The 22,990-nt window shown below is 44.7% G+C and overlaps 1 protein-coding gene across 1 annotated transcript; it reads right to left on the reverse strand.

Annotated features, from left to right (window-relative positions):
* Window positions 1-11,743: 11,743 nt before the first annotated feature.
* On the reverse strand, window positions 11,744-22,529 carry cysltr3 (cysteinyl leukotriene receptor 3). Its single transcript, XM_071545240.1, has 5 exons — window positions 22,459-22,529; window positions 18,135-18,342; window positions 13,339-13,506; window positions 13,065-13,232; window positions 11,744-12,275 (listed from the first exon to the last, which is right to left on the reverse strand). Exons 1-5 carry the CDS (start codon window positions 22,463-22,465, stop codon window positions 11,744-11,746), a joined length of 1,083 nt encoding a protein of 360 aa, XP_071401341.1. The 5' UTR covers window positions 22,466-22,529.
* Between the last annotated feature and the right edge of the window lie 461 nt (window positions 22,530-22,990).

The following is a 22,990-nucleotide window of genomic DNA, read 5'->3' on the forward strand; positions in this document are numbered from 1 at the left end:
AGGTATAATGCAAACGAGGTTGTGGTTTTATTAACCAAAAATGATAAGCCAAAAATCAGGAAACAAAAAGACGCAGCCCCGGGATGCTACAAATATCAACTCAAATCAAACACTTCCACAGCCTCACAGCAAGCTGTTACTCTCCCTCTACCAAGGTCAGAATGACCAGCTTATATACCCTCCCCAGCCCCACCTTGATTGGACTGAACTATTATCCTAGGTAAACATAGGGTAGGCTATACAAGAGGAGGTTATCATAAATGTTCTTAAAATATAAATGAAACATATATTTTCAAACATTATATAGGATGACTATCTAAATAAAACAATAAACAGTCACCATTCTATGTGGGCAATTTAACGTCCACATTACGCTTTAGCCAGGGAAAGTCCCTCCCCCATTGACTTGGTATGGCCCAGGCCACACCTTAAATACAGGGATGCAGACACACACTCTCCCTTTTACTCTAACCAGCCCAAGGAACAGGTAAGACCTTGCACAGGTAAGGGGACATATTACATTAGAATGCAGTAATTTGGGGGAAAATAGGGTCAGGTGAAAAGGTAGGGGAGAAGCCTTTTCACATTTCCCCCTCCCCTGAAAGCTCGCCCTCTGGATGGCGAGACAGGAAGTCAGCCACAGTGTTCATTTTTCCGGCTCGATACCGGACCTGGAACCGGAACGGCTGCATCTCCAGCACCCATCTGGATATTCGGTTGTTGGAGTCTCCCATCTTGTGGAGCCATTGCAGACCCCGGTGGTCTGTTTCCAGGACAAAGTCTCTGCCCAGTAGGTAGTACTTGAAAGTCTCCAAGGCCCACCTCACCGCCAAGCATTCCAACTCGACGGCAGAATAGCGGGTCTCCCGTGGCCATAACTTCCGACTGACATACGCCACTGGTTTCTGGTCATCCTCTTCACCCTGAAGCAAGACAGCCCCCAGGCCCACCCCTGAGGCATCTGTCTGCACGGTAAAAGGTTTGTCAAAGTCTGGGCTCTGCACCACTGGATCATTACAGAGAGCCCTTTTCAAGTCAAGGAATGACTTTTCATGCTCTTCATTCCATGGCAACTTGTTGGGCGCTGATTTCCGGGTCAGATCAGTCAACGGGGCAGCACGTGTGGCAAAATGGGGAACAAATCTTCGGTACCACCCAGCAAGACCAAGGAAGGACTTGAGCTTTGACTTAGTGAGGGGACGAGGACAGTCCCTCACTGCCTGTACTTTGTTCTGTTGGGGCCGTATCACTCCACGGCCCAGTAGATAGCCCAAATACTTTGCCTCCTGCTTAGCCAGGGAACACTTCTTGGGCTGGACAGTCAGACCTGCCTGGTGAAGGCGCTGTAGAACTTCTCCAAGATGCTGCAGGTGATCTTTCCAAGTGAGACTGTAGATGACGATATCATCTAGGTACGCCGCTGAAAAGGCCTCCATGCCTTCTAGGACCTGGTCCATAAGTCTTTGGAAAGTGGCTGGTGCGCCCTGCAGACCAAAAGGCATGACTGTAAACTGGAACAGGCCTTGAGGAGTTCGAAAGGCGGTGCACTGCTTGGCTTCAGGAGCTAGGGGTACCTGCCAATACCCTTTACATAAGTCAAGAGTGCTGATGTACTGGGCCTTGCCAACCCGTTCAATGAGGTCGTCGAGTCTGGGAGTGGGATAGGCATCGAACCTTGACTGGGAGTTAACCTTCCGGAAGTCTATGCAAAATCTGATGCTGCCATCCTTCTTAAGTACAAGGACTACCGGATTACTCCACTCACTGTGTGACCTTTCGATGATTCCCAGAGACTTCATGAGCTCCAGCTCCTCTTTCAGAGCAGGAAGCAGCCGCTCAGGGATCCTGTACATTCTCTGGCGAACTGGAGTAGGATCTTTGAGTGGGATGTGATGCTCCACTAAGGTGGTATAACCCGGTTTATCTTGACATAAATCTGGAGGAACAATGGCCAGCAACTCTCCCTGCATCTCTGGGGACAAATGGGACAGGTCTAGGTGGATAGGAGTGTCGCCTGCCTCGGTGGGAAAGAACTGGTCAGTTTGGTCTTCTTCCGTCTTGACTGATCTCACCAAGAGCTGTTGACTGGCTAAGTCAGCTGCGGACTGCCATTCTTTAAGCAAGTTCACATGGAAAGTCTGTTTTTTCTTTCGGTGCTGAGGTGTGTCGATCTCATAAGTGGCAGGCCCCATCTTTCTTAGGACTTTAAAGGGCCCCTGCCATCGGGCTAACAGCTTGCTCTCTGAGGTAGGGAGGAGCAACAGGACCTCTTGTCCTGGCTGGAAGGTTCTGTTCTTGGCTTTCTTGTCAAAACAGTCTTTTTGCCTTTTCTGCGCTTGCTCCATGTTCCCACGTACCAGCTCCGACATCTGCTCCATTTTCTCTCTCATCTGTAGGACATACTGAAGGACAGAGATAGGCTGTGCGGTCTTCGGCTTCTCCCAGGTGTCTCTCAGTACATCAAGGGGTCCCCTCACTTGCCTTCCATATAAGAGTTCAAATGGTGAATATCCGGTTGAAGCTTGGGGCACCTCTCTGTAAGAGAACAGCAAGTATGGCAGCCAACGATCCCAGTCTTTTCCATTTTCAGCCACAAACTTCTTCAGCATGCCCTTCAGGGTTTGGTTGTATCGTTCCACCAATCCATCAGTTTGTGGGTGGTAAGGGGTGGTCCTAATACCCTTAATCCCTAGCAAACTATACACCTGACGTAAGGTCTGAGATAGAAAGGCTGTACCCTGGTCAGTGACTATTTCCTGGGGAATCCCTAGCCTGGAGAAGAGCTGTAGGAGGACATTTGCTATGGCCCGGGCAGTGATTCGACGCAAGGGAAAAGCCTCTGGATAACGAGTAGCATAATCACACACCACCAGTATATACCTATAGCCCGACTGGGTTCTCTCTAAGGGCCCTACAATGTCCATGCCAATCCTTAAAAAGGGCACATCAATAATGGGCATAGGCTGCAAAGGGAACCTCTGGACTCTCTTCTGACTGGTCAACTGGCACTCAGGACAGGATTTGCAAAATTCTTGCACATCTGTGTACAATCCTGGCCAAAAGAATCTGCTGGCAATGCGATCTAACGTTTTAACACTACCAAGGTGACCTGCCCAGGGAATGCTGTGGCCCAGGGTTAAGACTTTCCCTCTTAAGCTCTGTGGAACTACCAGCTGCTCAGCTGCACCCCCTTCTGGCTGATGATATAGCAGTCCATCCTGTACAACGTAACTTTCCTCAGTTAAGGAGGGGGCTACCCCTGTCTTCGCTCCCTCTACCTCAGTGACCTTGCTGAAGGAGGTTTGCAGAGTTGAATCCTCACTCTGTAACTTGCTCAAGTCTCCTGGCACCTCCCACCAAGTGTCCTCGTCTGACTTCCCTGGCTCTGGTGACTGAGACTGCTCCTTTCTGGCTGTGCCCTTTAATTTCTCCCTCCTCCTTTGTTGCTTGCTCTTTTTAACCTTGCCATTACCCTCGCATGTAAGCTCAGTCTGGCTGAAGGGCAGGTGCTGTAGCCACTGGGAGTGAGGGGAGACACTAGGAGTCTGACTGACCTTATCTCTATCCTGCGACCGTGTAACAACCATATTAACTGGCTTACTGGCCTGCAACAACTCCGGAAGTATGGGTACATCCTGGCCCAACAGTACTGGATGAGTTAAGCCTGGCACCACTCCAACTTCCAAAAAGTAGGTCTGGCCCTCCACCTCTAGATACACATGGGCTGTGGGATAAGGCCGTTTGTCCCCGTGGACACACCAAACATCTATAATCCCATTCCCAAACTGACTTGGATTCTCAACGAGGTAGGGCATGACTAAGGTTTGGGTGCTGGCAGAGTCTAGCAGAGCTGTGACAGGGGTACCATTCACTGAAATGGTGGTGGTTTGCATCTTACCCCTAACTTCCTGACCTCCCACCCTGTGTCTAATGGGTCTTGGCACACAACACATGGTATTAGCTCCTTTAGCTTTAAAAGCTGGACATTCTGGCTTTATGTGACCTTCCTTTCCACAAAAATAACACACCGGTGGGGCTTTCTCTGCTCTTTCTGCTGGCCTCTCAGGGGGCCTAGATATAAATGTCCTCACACCTGAACTTCTACCCCTCTCACTAGAATTTGGACCACCTCCCTCACCAAACCCAACTGATTTACCCTTCATCATGGAGGGCCGGTAGCTCTTGTCATATCGGAAGGTCTTTGGTCCCCTCCGAGCTGAGATGAAGGCCTCCACCAACTCCGCCGCCTGATGGCCTGTCTGAGGGTTGTGTTCCTTCACCCACACTCTCACTTCAGGAGACAGAGTTCGGAGGTACTGCTCCAAGATCAGTACTTCTCCCACTTCTTCCACTGTCTTCTCTGCTGGTCTCAGCCACTTTCTGTAGAGGTCTTTAAGACGGTTGTAAAGCTCGCGGGGGGTCTCTCCTGGGCGGAGGTCTGGCTCCCGGAACCTTTGACGATAGACTTCTTCATTTATTTCATATTTAGCTAAAATAGCTTCTTTAACCTGTTCATAGTCCATTGACTCATCTATGTCCATTGCTACATAGGCACTCCTTGCCTTACCGGTCAGATAAGGTACTAGATGCACTGCCCATTCCGCTCTGGGCCACCTATAAGCTGTGGCCAGTCGCTCGAATGTCGTCAGATATTGTTCAATATCGTCTCCCTCTTCTAACTTAGGAATAGTGGCTCTGGCCCAGGTTCCAGCTCCAGCATACAGGTTCAGGCCAGGGGGTGGGGACGCTGCCTCCGGGTGAGCCATTGGTCCTGGACCCCTCTCCTCGCTGCCGCCTGGCTCCAACCTGCCCCTGCCGGTGTCCCGTCGGTCTGCCTCCATATCATCCCGGACCTGGTTCAGCTGCACTTGGACACTCCTCCATCGTTGCTCCTGCTTGTAAGCCTCCCTCTCCTGGATCTGCATCTGCTTCGTAATCAAGGCATACAGTTGATCATATCCTCCATTGTCTGGACCCCTTGGGATCCCTCCGGCTGTTCCTCCTGTTGCCTGGTATCCGATGTCACCCTGGTTACTCGGAGCACCGGGGTCATAGTGGAAGGCTCTCTCCTCGTCACTCTGCATGGCCTTCTGCACACTCCTGGTGTTGTAGCGCCCCTGCTTCTTCTTTTTTCTCTCCAGTGTCAATGACGCAAAAACATCCCACCACTGCCACCACTTGTAGAGTTACCGCTTGTACCACTACTTAAAGGGATGCTAGTGTGGCTGACTGGCACTGGAAAAACTTCAAAAAAAGATGTTGATATGCTGAAGAAGGGAGTCATGAGGCAGAGGTATAATGCAAACGAGGTTGTGGTTTTATTAACCAAAAATGATAAGCCAAAAATCAGGAAACAAAAAGACGCAGCCCCGGGATGCTACAAATATCAACTCAAATCAAACACTTCCACAGCCTCACAGCAAGCTGTTACTCTCCCTCTACCAAGGTCAGAATGACCAGCTTATATACCCTCCCCAGCCCCACCTTGATTGGACTGAACTATTATCCTAGGTAAACATAGGGTAGGCTATACAAGAGGAGGTTATCATAAATGTTCTTAAAATATAAATGAAACATATATTTTCAAACATTATATAGGATGACTATCTAAATAAAACAATAAACAGTCACCATTCTATGTGGGCAATTTAACGTCCACATTACGCTTTAGCCAGGGAAAGTCCCTCCCCCATTGACTTGGTATGGCCCAGGCCACACCTTAAATACAGGGATGCAGACACACACTCTCCCTTTTACTCTAACCAGCCCAAGGAACAGGTAAGACCTTGCACAGGTAAGGGGACATATTACATTAGAATGCAGTAATTTGGGGGAAAATAGGGTCAGGTGAAAAGGTAGGGGAGAAGCCTTTTCACACTGCTACTACTGCTACTGCTACTACTACTGCTACTACTACTACTACTACTACTACTACTACTGCTACTACTACTGCTACTACTACTACTACTGCTACTACTGCTACTGCTACTACTACTACTACTACTACTGCTACTGCTTTGTATAAAAATAAGAAAGGCTTGAACACGGAAGCGTGTGCTGGGTGGTGGTGTGGTCTATGGAGTAGGAAGTGTGTGTTTGTGTGTGTGTGTGTGTGTGTGTGTGTCCATGTGTCTGTGCACGTGCATTGTGGCATTAGCTGTCAGGAGATTTAACCGTTGTGAAGTGGTGAGCTGGTTTCAGGTTTTCCAATGTAATAAGATTTGTGATATGTCTTCTATGATTAATCTTGTATTGAATTAGTTGTATGTTAGTATTTGTTGAAGGTGGTTTTTACAGATTTGGGTCCAGAAGTTGGTGTTAGTCTTTATGTTTAAGTCTTTTTCCCATTTATTGATTGGAAGTGACATGGTAGAGTCATTGGAGGATAGGAGTTTGTACAGTTTTGAGAGAGGTTTGGTTAAGTTTGCAATTCTTTGGATATTTTCTGTGAGTGGAGGGGGGTGGAGGGGGTTGTTGGATATATTCATTCTTGCTTTAATTGCATTTATTAATTGGAAACACTGTAGATTCAGGTTCTTTCCCGATGCCACGGAGGAGTGGAGGGAAAGGCTGCTGAGGACGGGACAGTGGAAAAACACGGACAGGGAAGTAAACCTGTCAAATACAGGAACGGACTTTACTGTGCAATATTGTTTTAAAAGGAAAACCTGGATCTGGGTTTTTATTGTTTGGTAATCCTATTGTTAATATATATATCACTGTGGTTCCTTCTGGTCACACTGAGTCCTGGTGCTCACCCAGACCACCAGGTGGCGATGTCGTAACACTGCTGCTGCTAAGCATAAAATAAGGAAGATGATCCAACTATATTTTGCATACCGGTTTTCTGAAAGTTACACATTTTTGCAAAGTAATGAAATAAAACTAAATATTATGCAGTAGGAAAACATATAGTATTTACTAAATACTATGAAATAAGTGCATGTCAAGTATCAATATATTGATGTGTTCATATGATTATAAAACATCAAGTTTGGAGTCTACTGCATCTAGAGGAGAGGAGGAGAAAGGAGGAGAGAGAGAGAGGAGGGGAGGAGAGAAAGAGAGAGAGAGGAGGGGAGGAGAGAGGGGAGAGGAGGAGAAAGGAGGAGAGAGAGAGAGGAGGGGAGGAGAGGAGGAGAGAGAGAGGAGGGGAGGAGAGAGGGGAGAGGAGGAGAAAGGAGAGGAGAGATGGAGAGGAGAAGAGAGGAGGAGAAGAGAGGAGAGGTAGAGGAGAGGAGGAGAGGAGGGGAGGAGAGATGGAGAGGAGAAGAGAGGAGAGGAGGAGAAGAGGAGAGAGGAGGAGAAGAGAGGAGGAGAAGAGGGGAGGAGAGATGGAGAGGAGAAGAGAGGAGAGGAGGAGAAGAGGAGGAGAGAGGAGGGGAGGAGAGGAGAGATGGGGAGGAGAGGAGGAGAAAGGAGAGGAGAGATGGAGAGGTAGAGGAGAGGAGGAGAAGAGGGGAGGGGAGGAGAGGTGGATAAGAGGGGAGAAGAGAGGAGAGAAGGAGTGATTGATTGATTGATTGATTTTATTTTATTAGACAGTTTAATTTTACAAACAGCGGCTCTGCCAAGGAATTGAGTTCATACAGGCTTATTTCCATGGTGGTGGTGGGGGTGTGGGGGGGGGGGGGGGTCAGGATGGCATGAATGACACTTAAACATGAATCAAATCAAAACAACACAATACACTCAGCAAGTTATTCACAGTATTAACAGCATCAAACACCTCAGTGCTCTGGGCCATGCTTGGCCCTGCTCTCCACTCTGTTCAGAAAACACATAAATATCAATAAACCAACAGCAGATTATATACATGTCTGGGTCTGTCCATAATAACTAAAATAAATAAGCTACATCAAAAACAAACCAAGAAAATAAAATATAGAAAGACACCCTATTATCAGACATAATATCCTACTACAAATGACCTCTGAGCCAATTCTGAAGAGCCAGCTTGAAACCTCCCAAGATGATTATGATTTTTATATTTCCTGCCAATCTATTCCACAGATTAACTGCCATGAAAAAGTTTCTTCCAGGTTCCTCTGAAACCTGAGAGGAGCAAACTGACCCTGGAACAGCTGTGAACATCACTCACCTGATGAAATGATCTTTAGGACAGAAACATGTACAATGTAAGAGAAGGAGAGGAGAGGAGGGGAGAGGAGGAGAGGAGAGGAGGAGAGAGGAGAGAGGAGAGGAGAGGAGAGGAGAAGAGGAGAGGAGGAGAAGAGGGGAGAGGAGGAGAGGGGAGAGGAGAGGAGAGGAGGGGAGAGAAGGAGAGGGGAGAGGAGAGGAGAGGAGAGGAGGGGAGAGAAGGAGGAGAGGAGGGGAGAGGAGAAGAGGAGAGGAGGAGGAGAGGGGAGAGAAGGAGAAGAGGGGAGGAAAAGGAGAGGAGAGGAGGGGAGAGGATGGGAGAGGAGGAGAGGAGAAGAGAGGAGAGGAGGAGAGAGGAGGAGGGGAGATGAGAGGACAGGAGAGGAGAGGAGGGGAGAGAAGGAGAGGGGAGAGGAGAGGAGAGGAGAGGAGAGGAGGGGAGAGAAGGAGGAGAGGAGGGGAGAGGAGAAGAGGAGAGGAGGAGAAGAGGGGAGAGAAGGAGAAGAGGGGAGGAAAAGGAGAGGAGAGGAGGGGAGAGGATGGGAGAGGAGGGGAGAGGAGGAGAGGAGAAGAGGGGAGAAGACAGGAGGAGGAGAGGAGAGGAAGAGAGGAGGAGAGGAGAGGAGGAGAGGAGAAGAGGGGAGAGGAGGAGAGGAGAGGAGAAGAGGGGAGAGGAGGAGAGGAGAAGAGGAGAGGGAGAGGATGAGAGGAGAGGAGGGGAGGAGAGGTAGATGAGGAGGAGAAGAGGGGAGAGAAGGAGAAGAGGGGAGGAAAAGGAGAGGAGAGGAGGCGGAGAGGAGAGGAGAGGAAAGGAGGAGGAAGAGAGGAGAGGAGGAGAGGGAGAGGAAGAGAGGAGAGGAGAGGAGAGAAGGAGAGGAGAGGAAGAGAGGAGAGGAGAGGAGGAGAGGAGAGGAGGAGAGAGGAGAGGAGGGGAGAGAGGAGGAGAGAGGAGAGGAAGAGGGGAGAGGAGAGGAGGAGAGGAGGAGAGGAGGGGAGAGGAGGGGAGAGAGGAGAGGAGGAGAGAGGAGAGGAAGAGGGGAGAGGAGAGGAGAGGAGCGGAGATGAAATGAGGAGAGGAGAGAGGAGAGGAGGAGAGGAGCGGAGATGAGGAGAGGAGAGGAGAGAGGAGAGGAGGAGAAGAGAGGAGAGGAAGGGAGGAGAGGAGAGGAGGGGAGAGGAGGGGAGGAGAGGGTAGATGAAAGGAGGAGAAGAGGGGAGAGAAGGAGAAGAGGGGAGGAAAAGGAGAGGAGATGGGGAAAGAAGAGAGGAGAGGAGAAGAGAGGAAAGGAGATGAGAGGAGAAGAGGGGAGAGGACAGGAGGAGGAGAGGAGATGAGAGGAGAGGAGAGGAGGAAAGAAGAGGAGAGGAGGAGAAGAGAGGAAAGGAGAGGAGAGGAGGAGAGAGGAAGGGAAGGGAGGAGTTGATGAAGAGTTTCTTTCCTGTGGGATTTCTAGTTCTTTGTCTACGTGACTGAAACATCTCAGAATATTTATTATGGAATAAACAAACAATCTGTAAACAAATACAGAATCACTTCACTGGAAAACATAAAAACACACACACACACACACACACACACACACACAGAGCTTTGTCTGTGACTCGATCCATCTGTAGCTTCACTCCAGAGCTGCAACTAACAATTATTTTCATTATCGATTAATCCATCAATTATTTTTTTGATTAATCGATTAATCGTTTAATCTGTTAAATGTCTAAAATAACGACAAATTTCCCATCAAGCAGCCAAAAAAACAAAGTATTCATTTTATTTAGAATAATTTATATAATGAGATGAAACCGAGAAGAAGGGGCCCTGACAGCAAAAGCTCGGTCACCTTTCGTAATGCGGCACACTGAGCGGGGCCCAACCTGAGGAGCGCGGGCTGCGTCCGGGCACACAGGGGGACAACAGGGCCCCGTAATGCTTTACAAGTCATCAGCTAAACCTTAAAATCAATTCTAAAACTCACAGGCAGGATGGGAGTGAGACGGTCTCTGCATTCTGTATTAGCTGGAGGCGAGAGTACAGAAGTCCAGTGGATCTCAAAGTGAGGTCCGGGGACCCCCAGGGGTCCTTGAGGGGGTTCCAGGGGGTCCCCAGCAAAAAGGGGAATAATTTATTTTCACTATAATTCCATCAATAAGTAACACAATGACAGAATGTGTGACTGTTTTGGTCATGGGTTTCATGTACTTTCTGTAATAAAACATCTGAAAGCAAAAGTCTTATCAGATGGGGGTCCGTGGGCTAATTTGTGTCAGTTTAGGGGTCCTTGGCGTGAAAAAGTATGAGAACCGTGTCAAGCCAGGAAGAAATAAAAGCGTGGATGACTTTCCCAAGGTCTGAGTATGATAAAAAAAAAAAGATCTAATTTTAGCGACGTTTCTCAGCTGATTGCACAACTCTCGTCACTTGACCATGAAAGGAGAAGGAATCCAAAAGCACTTTCAAATTACTGGTGGTGTGTTTAATGTTGGCAGATAAGCTTCCAAGATGACTCATTGAGTGTGTGTGTGTGTGTGTGTGTGGGGGGGGGGGGGCGATTAAAATGATCTCAGATTTAGCATCATTTAGCTGGAGGAAATTCTGTGTCTTCCAGCATTTAATGTCATTGAGACGAGTCATAATCTGGGATGAGTTAGCTGCTAATCAGGAGCTGATCAGGAAGTGTTTTTACTTTGCAGATGATCCACAACTTTACTGCAGAGTTTCTTTTTTCGTTTACCGATCGTCCTTCTTCTCATTTGGCTCGACTTTTCGTGCCAGTTAACGGAAAAATCCACGTAAGTGAAGCTCACAGTACGAGGTGGAGCGTCTTCATCTTCCTCTTCCTCTTCCTCTTCCTCTGTTGCTATAGACGATCTGTCCATCCTCCTGTCAGTGTTTGTGTTTTCTTATGAATGTTCAGCCGATACTTTGAACCAGCAAGAAGATCAGGGACAAGCTTAGGGAAACGCTGAAAAGACGGCTGAGGTGATCGAGTCCGAGTCCCCAGTCCGAGTCCAAGTCTGAGTCGTCACTATTCAAGTCACAAGTCATCAGTTTTGGAACCGTTTGGAACCGTACTTCGGCTGGAGAACACAGAACAGGGACGCAGATTATCTGAGTAGATTCAGTTCAGTCGTCCAGGTGGTGAGAAAATAACAACAAAATCCACTGGGTTTAAAATGAAGAGCTGAAGACGTGTCGCTTTTTTTTACTTCTTGGACAAGAACACAAGAACGCTTGGTTGGTTCCTCAGGTGGGTTCTCAGGTAGGTCCTCAGGTTGGTTCTCAGGTGGGTTCTCAGGTGGGTCCTCAGGTGGTGTTCCTCAGGTGGGTTCCTCAGGTTGGTTCTCAGGTGGGTTCTCAGGTGGGTCCTCAGGTGGTGTTCCTCAGGTGGGTTCTCAGGTGGTGTTCCTCAGGTCGGTCCTCAGGTGGGTTCTCAGGTGGGTTCTCAGGTGGTGTTCCTCAGGTGGGTTCTCAGGTGGTGTTCCTCAGGTGGGTCCTCAGGTGGGTCCTCAAGTGGGTCCTCAGGTGGGTTCTCAGGTGGTGTTCCTCAGGTCGGTCCTCAGGTGGGTTCTCAGGTGGTGTTCCTCAGGGGTGGTTCTCAGGTGGGTTTTCAGCTGGTGTTCCTCAGGTCAGTTCTCAGGTCGGTCCTCAGGTGGTGTTCCTCCTCCTGGCCCAGGTCAGTCCGGGCCTGAAGGAGGCGCGGCTCCCCCTGCTGGACAGCAGTGAGGACTGGGCGTCCCTCATGCTGTCCCTGAAGGTCCTGGTGGAGTAGTAGTAGAGCAGCGGGTTCACCGCGCTGTTGCAGGCGGCGAGGCAGAGCGTCACGGCGACGGCCCGCTGCAGGGCGAGCGTGACGCCGCAGCGCCAGCCGCCGCACACGGCGTGCAGGTGCAGCGTCCGGGCCGCGTGATAGGGCAGGAAGCAGAGGAGGAAGGTGGCGGTCACCATGCTGACCAGGTGCACCGAGCGCCGCCTGTTGCTGCGCCGCCGGCTGTTGTCCGGGAGGCCGTTGCCGTGGGGACCGGCGCGGGCCGTCAGGCGCCGGATGATGCTGCCGTAGCAGCCGATGATGGTGAGGAAGGGGAGGAGGAAGCCGAGGGCCAGCGCCACGTAGTTTAGGATTAGGACGCGCCCCCAGGAGGCGGGGCTAGACGGCTCGAAGCAACGAGGAAGCCCCGCCCTGAGAGAGAGAGAGAGAGAGGGAGAGAGAGGAGAGAGAGAGAGAGAGAGAGAGAGAGGAGAGAGAGAGAGAGAGAGAGAGAGAGGGAGAGAGAGAGAGAGAGAGAGAGAGAGAGAGAGGTGGAAATAAATGCATCACAGCTTTTATGTCCCGACCACAGTAATCATCACAGAACTTGAAGCAATAGAACGCTCCGTCCGGTGCTGTTCCCCATGGTAATTTGGCTAGTACAGCATAAAGTGGCGAATTTTAAGTGTTAGTTGCTATGGTGACAACACAAGTCTGGACATTAAGGCTGTACAGTCTGTCACACTGTGAGAACTGAGCAGATGAGTCTGTTAGCAAACTGTCAGAACTCAACTGGAAGCTAACGTTAGCGACGAGGCTAACGTTAGCTTCATCACAGACTGGACTTCTCTCTCTAGCTCTTCTAGTCAACATTAGCATGTTAGCATTAGCATGTTAGCATTAGCATGGCAGCAAGGAGACAGAGAAGCTGCTCTGGTTCTTGCTGTAAAACCTCTCAGCTCAGTGACTTATATCCAGAGTTCTTACTAAATAAAATTGACTGATCAAGGAGAAAATAAATGGGAGGATGGGGATGGGATCTCGTTTATCAATAATTCAACTTCAACTACAATCTGATGCTTAGAGGGGATGATTATACGGAAGCCCATCAAGGACATATATATTCATACTTTTTATTTACACCGTTTTCTTTGGCAGCCTGCAGGTAATTGCACCAGATAAAGGAAAACAATTTTTATGTGATTCCTGTGGGAACCTCACCTCTCTGTCACCCCATTGGACAGGAAGGGGCCGGAGGACACGCCCACAAACGCCCACACAGCCAGGCAGGCCAATGAGATTCGAGCGGGCGTGGCCATGGAGCGGTGGCGGAGGGGCTGGGCCACGGCGAGCCAACGGAGCACGCTCAGTAAAGTGAGGAAGAGGATGCTGAGGGAGGAAGAGTTAGCACGTTGTTAGTGCATGTACATGTCTATCTATGTGTGTGTATTTCTGTATGTGTGTGTGTGTGTGTGTGTGTGTGTGTGTGTGTTACCTTGTATAGAGGTTAACATAGAAGCAGTAGACACACAGTCGGCACAGCCAATCAGGGAAGTTCCACACCCCGCCCCTGAAGTAATAAGCCAATCGCAGCGGGAGGGTGAGGGAGAAGCCGGTGTCTGATAGGGCGAGGTTCATCATGACGACACAGGAGGCGGAGTTTCTGGAGGAAACAGGAAGAGGAATCTGCCAGTGAGAACCAGCCGCTCAGGGAGACACAAGGTTATAATTGAAAAATAAAGCTAAAGATAAAGATAAAGCTAAAACTAAAAAGAAAGCTAAAACAAAAACTAAAGCTAAAACTAATGCTAAGGCTAAAGCTAAAGCTAAAACTAAAGCTCAAGTTAAAGATAAAACTGAAGCTAAAGCTAAACCTAAAGCTCAAATTAAAGCTAAAACAAAAACTAAAGCTAAAACTAAAGCTCAAGCTAAAACTAAAGCTTATATTACAGCTAAAACAAAAACTAAAGCTAAAACTAAATCTCAAGGTAAAGATAAAAGTAAAGCTAAAGCTAAAACTAAAGCCAAAGTTAAAGATAAAACTAAAGCTAAAGCCAAAACTGAAGCTAAACTGAAATAAAAATAAAAGAATTGGTGGCTGTTTACTAAGTACTTCTCTATGTTTTGTTGGTAAGTCACATTGCTAAATGAGAACCCGTTTAATTTTTTGTTTTTACCATCGAGTTTTATTTAAGCTCCCTGAAGAAGGCAAGAGTTAGTTGTTAATCATGTTCTGTATCCTGAACTTTCCAAAGAAAGAGGCATTTTAAATTTATGTCATTTTGAGTTGTGTGCCAGTTGGCTCCTCTCATCCTCTTGAGTGTAATATTTGTTCTGGTGCTCTGCCAAAGAGCAACATCTGACTTGGCGTAGTTGTCAGTTTGAAGGACTTCTCTGGTCCCAGTTTCCTGTTGTCCCCGTTCTACATCCACTCAGTAAACACCAGAAGACTCTAATGCCTTGCTCAAAGGCCCAGCAACACAGATCTGGAACCAGGAAGGAACTTTTTTTATGTTATGTTGAAATTAAGGTGCAACCATTTTGCCACACCTATTCATTGGCAATTCATGCAAAATATTATACTCTATCAAAATGGAATAACATTTTTCTACATTTATATAAACCTAATCATTATTGGGGTAAGCTGAAAATATATACTTTTAAGTAACTAGGTTCTTTACTCTTTACTTCGGCTCTTACCTTAAGAAGTAACTAGTTGCATTACAAAGTTTCTCTTTATTAAAACTAATTTGTTAGAGCACTTTTGTGTTTCCACAGCAACATGGCTTGTTCTCATCATTCTTGCTTGTTTGTTCATTGCTTTAAAATGCAAAACAGACAGTTGGTTTATTTTTAAACCAGGAAGCTGATCTCATTCTGATAAAACACATCAAGCAGACTCAGACAGCAGCATGTTGTCTCTGAGACGCTGCAGGATTTTCACTTTTTATACGTTATATTTTAATTTGTGCTAATAAAGCTCAGTGAGAAAACCCAAAACACCTGGGATTTTCTGGAAGCATGAACATTCTCTGGTCAATATTTTGCACATTCCTGTACAAACTGTACATCTTTTTCATTCACTTTAAAAAACAGATATATTGCACATATATATTTTATATACTTTTTATGTTTTTTATATTTTTGTTATATTTTTATCTTTATTATTATTAATTTTATTATTTTATTTTATTATTTTTCTCCATGTTTATGTTTATTGTATGCACCTTCATACCAAGGCAAATTCCTTGTACTGTGAAAACTTACTTGGCAATAAACCTGATTCTGATTCTGATGGTTAAATGTAAAGATACTGAACATTGGCTATCATGCAGCTTTCCTCCAAAAGTATATATATCAGCTTCCCAAAACCCATATAATGATGAATGACAATGATAATGATTTCTATTCATAGAGACAGGGACAGTAGCTCAAAGTGCTTTACAGGATCGCAAAAGGTAAACAACAAATGAAAAGACAGATAAAGGTAACAATCAAACAGTCAATGTAACTGAAAACAGGGAGATTAAAAAAACAGGGGGAGAGGAAAGAAACGATAAATTGGCAAAGCAAAAGTAGACAGTATTTCTATTTGTACGCTAAGGTAAACAAGTATGTTTAAAAGTATGCAACAAATATGGCACTCTAGTACTTAGAGGTCGGATATTCCACAGTGTCGGGGCACAGTGGGAGAAAGCAGCTAATTTTCTTGCTGACCTTGGGACATAAAACGATAAACTGTGTGTGATAGAAGAAGGTGCTAAGCCAGACTACACTTAAAGACTACAAGAAGTATTCTGAAATCTATTCTAGAGGATATGGGTAAAAAAAACCAAATAAACATACACAATACAGACACACACACACACGCAATGTCACAAACATGCACACTCGAGCACAAATTCTCTTTTTCTCTCTCTCTGTCACACAAACACATGCAATCTGGTGACTGCTAATGCTTCATCTGAGATATTATGATGACTCAAATAATCATGAAGCAATCAGAGCTAATCAGAGAAATTATATTACGATGCATCACACCATATTGGGCTTTGGAGGGCAGAAATGTTTATCTACCTGTGCATTTCTGCACGGTCTGTGATTGTTTTGGATGAATATCAATGTGCTTCCAAAGGCCATTTGAAAACTCTAAGGCCTTACATATTGTTTTCAGCAATTTTCAACACTGTTGTATAAACCATGTATTAAGTGAAGTGCTACTGATTGTAGTGATTGCTACTATTTGTAGTATTTTGACATCAATAAATCATCACCACATCAATTATGAGACATTAGTGCAATTACCATAAACAAATGAGACCATCACTGAGAAAGGAAGAAAAAAAAAAAGAAGGTGCTAAGCCATTTAGTGCCTTAAGACTACACTTAAAGACTACAAGAAGTATTTTGAAATCTATTCTGGAGGATATGGATAGCCAGTGCAGATCAGGTCACACAGGAGTTGTGTGATCGCTCTTTTTGGTCTTAGTTAAGACCCTGGAAGCAGCGTTTTGTATAATTTGCAGTCTAGTGATTGCTGCCTTTGGGAGACCAGTATACAGAGCACTGCATCAATAAAGGCGGTCTCACCTTGACTGTGGTTGGTAGTTGGTCCAGTCAAGGAATTAAAATTAGCTTTAAAAAATAAGATCTGAGTCTAAAATGCTGTCTTCTGTTCAGTTTGGCTTGAATAAAATCCCTTTTGGATTCAGGACCAACTAAAAGAATGTCTGTCTTCTCTTCATTTAGCTTTAAAAAATGATTACTCATCCATTAATTTATGTCTGAGACACAGTAGAGTAGAGAAGGTGTCAGGTCACCTGGCCTCACAGACACGTACAACTGTGTATCATCAGCATAGGCGTGAATATTCTCACCATGCTGCCGGATGATGACACCCAGTGGGAGCATGTACAGTGAAAATAACAGAGGTCCTGAGACGCTTCCCTGGGCCACACCATGATCAACATCATGTTCTCCAATTTTTACATAAAAGTTTCGTCCAGTGATATAAGCGTGAAACAATTTAATAACTGTGCCGGAGAGACCGGGCCATTTCTCGAGGCGATCTAATGAAATGTGAAATGAAATGAATGAAAGGAGTAAACGGGCGAACATGGAGGTTCAGGAGTAAACTGTGTTCAGGCTGCGTCTGTTTTCTACTTCCTGTGTTGATCAGCAGCGGCGATCATTTTATGGCTGTGTGCAAATGCAGTAAAACAATCTCTGCAATAAAACTGTTTCATTTTAAAGTTTTGTAGATATTTTTGAATCGGTCTCTGGTTTAGCCACAGAACAGCCAACCCGTTCTCATCCCCAACTCGTCCTATGTTGACTCTTTGTCAAATCCCTTGGCGTTGCTATAGCGACGCTAAAGGTTCCCTTCTGTGTCTGTACAGGACTCCCCGGGTGTTCAATAGACTCCATGGTAAAACCTCTCACAGCAGTACTGGACGCCTGCAACTTTCTCTCCTGGACCAGGAACACAGTCTGGCTGCATTTTCTGCCCAAATAAGGGATTCTGGTTTGCTGCATTTCTTTGCTTGAGCTCTTTGGTGCTAAGATAGATATATATATATTTTTTTTAATTGGTTAGTATGGTTGTAGATCAATTTCGAGGCCAAATGGAAAAAAAAAATCGCTTGCATTTTACCATTTGATGTCACCTGCTAAACAAATAAATACATTTGGCTCATAACCTATATGACAAGTTATTTCAGTGGCATCTCAATAAACTCAATAAAATATAGCACTTTATAACGACTGTATCGTTACATCTACTTTACAATAAGCACAATTTAAATAGAAGAACGCAGGCGGGAGTTAACGTTTCTAAACGTTGCATAATCCGGTTCGTCATTGAACATACCTCTTTCTGCCCGTGAAACACAGCTGATGACATTGCAGCAAAAAAGCGCCAACAAATGTATATTTTTGTAAATTTTTTGATTATATCCTCTTATAACCAATCTTATTACTTGTTGGTTCAGATTGTATTGCATCCAATACACATGAGACTACATGAGAAGAGTGAAAAGACAGGAGGCGTGTCCTCGTGTCGATCAGTTCCTCTGCTCTGTTTAAACCTTCAGGGGTCAAAGGTCAGGGCAGCCAGGGCTTTTACATTTGAAAGGCAAATGAGAGCCTGCACTTATGCAAATATGAACAACAAAGTCTGTCTAGTTGTGTAGAGACAGTTGGCAAAGTGTGTGTGTGTGTGTGTGTGTGTGTGTGTGTGTGTGTGTGTGTGTGTGTGTGTGTGTGTGTGTGTGTGTGTGTGTGTGTTCAGACCTCCTGTTGGTCTGCATCAGGAAGACCACCAGCGCTCCGATGTTGCTAAGCAACGCCACAGGGAACAGCAGCAGGTAGGTGACGGTGTAGGCGCGGTACTTGAACGCGTCGTCGCCATGGAAACACGCAGACGACCGGTTGCCCGGCAGCAGCTCGGCCGTCACCGAGGTGTGGTTGTCGAGGAGGGAGGGGGGGGTCAGCCAGCGCTCTGTTGGACACACACACACACACACACACACACACACACACACACACACACACACACACACACACACACACACAGTATATACAGTATATATTAATACACATATAAAGACACATGTACAGATACAGACACAAAGACACATATATACACAGAAATAAACACATATAGACACATATGCAAACACATAACAGTATCCACATTACATACACATAAACACACATACACAAAAAATTCCCACATATCCCAGTTTATCTGGCCATTTATCCACATAAACTGTAACATATACACACACCCATTTACACAACAAATGTATATAAACATATACAGAAATATAGACAATATCACACACAAATATTAAAATATCGTCATAAACATGGCTACATTTGTGCCTTGTGTGTTGGCTGCCTCACCTCAGTCTGAACCCTGCTGCTCAGCTCTTATATAATCAGATCTATAATCTTTCATTAATCAATACTGTAATGTTTGGGAGAAGCTGGGTTCTGCTCTCATTACAAAACACTTCAGAAAGCAGACAAAGAGGCACGGAAGCTTGGAACGAGGAAATGAATTCCTGGGGGATTGTGTGTGTGTGTGAGTGTGAGTGTGTGTGTGTGAGTGTGTGTGTGTGTGTGTGTGTGTGTGTGTGTGTGTGTGTGTGTGTGTGTGTGTGTGTGTGTGTGTGTGTGTGTGTGTGTAATACAAGCCAGGCCAAACCAGTTGGTCAGTAATAAACAATGCAGCTTTCATTAAGCAGACACCAGCATGGAAAACTGCAGGTAGAGTTGAATTATGCAGTCTGGAAATAACTACGTAATATCCAAGTAAATTAGATGTAATAACTATTAGGAGGACTGGTAATTACTGAGTAATACACAAGTAAAAAAATAAAAAGTTATTTTACCTGTAACTGTATTAGATAAGAGGAACTACAGCACACTTTGAAAACAGGAGATGAAGGATAAACTAGTTTAAAAGAACAGGAAAAACTTCATGTTCCCTTTTATCAGTTATTGATTGACTGTGTTTAGATTTAATCTCCAGGACTGAGCACCAACTGTATGTTTTGTTTTTTTAAATATCTGTATTGGGTGGTGGAAGAGCCAGCACATCATGATATGATTACAATTTACAATTTGGCAGATGCTTTTATCCAAAGCAACATACACATGAGATTATAATACAACACAAGCAAGGATCTGGTCAGGAGAACAAAGAGAGGAAGAGCCATGAAGCTAAGATCTGGTCCAGCAGGACAAAGGTGCTACGAGGCAGATAAAGAGGTTTTTTTATTTATTTTTTTTAATTTACAGATTACTCAGTCCATCAGGTGAGAAGGTGTTCTCTAAAGAGCTGGGTCTTTAGCCTTTTCTTAGGATCGAATTTGAGTTTGGTAACTCGTTCCACCACCGAGGAACCACAGAAGAAGAGTCTGGATAAAGACTTAGGGCGGGGGGGTATACACCAGTTATTAAAGTTATGACTGAACAAACCACTGATCATCTGATTTTGATTGAGCGTCTTAAACAGCAGGTGAGCGTCTCTGCTTCTGGTTTAAACTGGTTTGACTCTCATCTAGACCAGTGATTCTCAACCTTTTTCATATCCACACAGTTGTTTTCAGTTTCAACCTCCAGAAAGTAGGGATGAATTATATGGTTTAATTCTAATATTGTGATTGAAGGGAAACCAATTTTTTGGGAGAAAAGTCTGTTTGATAATGGTGTCTGGTTCATACATGATATTGTATATGAAGATGGGAAACTTATGAGCTATAACCACTTCATTGACATGTATGGTATTATTTGCAAAAAAACAGACTGGAAACAAAGTAACAGTGGGGGATCTGAGGTGTTCATATAAACAAAATTATCTACAATTTTAATTTAACATCTCAGTCTCTGGTACAAATTCCATACAATACCTGTAAAAAACACTTTTGATTGGCCCTTACCATGGAACCAAGTTTTTGTGTTAATATATAAAACTACTGGTGATTCATTCACAAGATATTTTCAGTTAAAAATCATCTACAATTTCCTCGCTAGAAGGAAAATGCAAAAAGATCTGGTGTATTAGTGAATCAGATGAATGCCGTTTATGCTTCCTGGAACCTGAGTCAGATATGATATGAATTTACGTTTGAGCTAGATTTTTTGTTATATAATAATGGGAGATGTCACAGAAATGAAGACCTATATTGTTAATCTTATTATTTTGTTGGGGAAAAGGTTCATTTTTAAGGCAACCGGAGTGGAATCCTTAAGTATTCATCGATTCAAAAATTTTGGAAACATTTTTTATTTTTATTTTGGAAGGATGCATTGCAACTAATAATAATAATGACTCTCAAGGTTACCTTCACAGATGGGAGAAGTTTATTGAAGCGGAGGGTTGGGTGAGGTTTATTTATTTATTTATTTATTTTTTCCCTGTACTCTATTGCTTTGCTTACTTCCACTATTGTTAGACCAAATGCCATGTGTCGGGCGTTAGTGTTGTTATGTTTTTATGTATCTTTGTATATGTTTTGAAAACCTGTGAGCTTAGAATTATAAGGTTCTATCTGCCTTCAGGATACTTCTGAGATATTGAGCATCACAGTTTTCAGCATCCATTGAGTTAAATGGAGATGGGTCTAGTTAGGCTCTCTCTGTAAAGTCCTGTGAGACACGATGAGATAAAGAGCTGCAGAAATAAATTCACTTGATCTCACTTGGAAGAACCAGGGGGGGGGGGGCGGGGCTTAACAAGGCGTATTAAACACAGATAAATCTCAAGTTATGTTTACTGGTCTGGACTCGTGAAATGCCTCTGATCAGAAAACAGATGTGAACACAGCTGCACACACTCCTGTCTCAAGGAAAATATTTAAGATCTAAAATGATCGTTCCAGGACCTGGAGCCGGTTTTCCCTGCTCCTATCACACCGAGACCTCATTACCGCAATCAAGCCGAGTTCTAAAGGTCAAGAGATTCATTCACTTTAACCGGCTGACAGAGAGCCAGCAAAGTCACATTTTAAGAAACGAGTAGAGGAGCGCTACAAAGAAAGAAAGAGAGAGAGAGAGAGAGAGAGAGAGAGAGAGAGAGAGAGAGACAGAGAAGCAGACAGACAGAGAGAGACAGACAGACAGAGAGAGAGAGAGACAGACAGAGAGAGAGAGAGAGAGAGACAGAGAAAGAGAGAGAGAGAGAGAGAGAGAGAGAGAGAGAGAGGCTGCACAAAAAACTCTGAGAATAAACTCTAAATAAAGACCAGGGCAACTCTTCTTCTTTGAAGTATCAAAAGACAAAAATACTTTATTACATCACAGAAGCATTTAAAACATCGGTGACACTTTACAGTAAGGGTCACTAAGTTAAGTTAGTTAACAGTTAACTAATGTGTCTGGTAATCATTTACTAATGGTGTTCATGTTAACTAAGGTATTAATTTATACATTTTTTAATAGTCATCTTTATAAACTATTAAATAAGTATTAATACCTTAGTTAACATGAACACCATTAGTAAATTACACATTAGTTAAGTGTTAATTAAGGGTTTTTAATGCTTATTAAGTATTAACTAACCCTTAACTTAGTGACCCTTAGTGTAAAGTGTTACCCAAACATCTTCAGGCCTTCAGGGAGTCAAAACTGTTTGTTTTAATGCTTCTGTGATGTAATAAAGTTTTTTTTTTTGCCTTTTGATGCTTCAAAGAGGAGTCGCCTTGGTCTTTAAAGTTTTTTTATCAGTCACATTTCATTTGCTTTAAAGTCTCCAGACAGCTGGATGGAAGCTGATGAATCATATCACATCACAGGAATATTTCTTCCACCTATCAAGCAGGCTGCGGTGACCTCTGACCTCTGACCTCTGACCTCTGACCTCCTCACCACACAGAAACAACTAGAAAGTAAAATGTAAAATCTGTTTCTGTCTCTGCTGCAGGACATGAAGACGACTCGACTGGAAACAGGATCAGATCTGAAACGGACCAAACCCGACCCGAGCGATCCGGTTTCTCCAGACCGTCACTGACTCCACTCCTCTCCACTTTCACATCTATTGTCCGTCTATTCTTCTTCACTCTATTCCTCTTTTATTATCTGTTTTATCCATAAAAGCGTTACTCACCAGTCATCCTGTCAGCTCATTTCTCCTCCGTCCGTCTCTGTTCGCTTCTTCCTCTCTTTATCTCTCTCTCTCCAACAGACACAGTTGTTTTATAGTCAAATAGTGTGTGTGTGTGTGTGTGTGTGTGTGTGTGTGTGTGTGTGTGTGTGTGCTTCACACTTGGCTGGAATTCCATGGAAGGAGACACACACACACACACACACACACATTCTTACCAGGCAGAAAGCCAACACACACACAAACCGTTTTTCTTTCACTCTCTCTCACACACACACACACACACACACACACACACACTCCTAAAAAACGTCACACTGATATGAAAGTTAGTTAATTTATTGTTTGACTTTTAACAAACCAACACACACACACAGGCTGATTTGCATAAGCATAACAAGAAAAACTGACCTGTCAAACTGAAACTGACTGTTCATCTTAGTATAGATTTTACTATATTTCTACTTCACATATTCTATTGTTGTGTATGTCAGTTGTCGTATGTCTAATATCTAATTTAATCTCATAAATTAAT

The sequence above is a fragment of the Centroberyx affinis genome, unplaced genomic scaffold (genome assembly GCF_046629955.1).
Source record: "Centroberyx affinis isolate AG114_WGS23_722 - 3 ecotype Tasmania unplaced genomic scaffold, CSIRO-AGI_Caff_v1 ptg004818l_1, whole genome shotgun sequence".
Taxonomy (NCBI): Eukaryota; Metazoa; Chordata; class Actinopteri; order Beryciformes; family Berycidae; genus Centroberyx; species Centroberyx affinis.

Coding starts and splice junctions, on each gene's coding strand:
- cysltr3 (XM_071545240.1), bottom strand. Junction 13,233..13,338: donor TATGTTAACCTCTATACAAG/GTAACACACACA, acceptor TTCCTCCCTCAG/CATCCTCTTCCTCACTTTAC. Junction 12,276..13,064: donor TCCAATGGGGTGACAGAGAG/GTGAGGTTCCCA, acceptor TCTCTCTCTCAG/GGCGGGGCTTCCTCGTTGCT.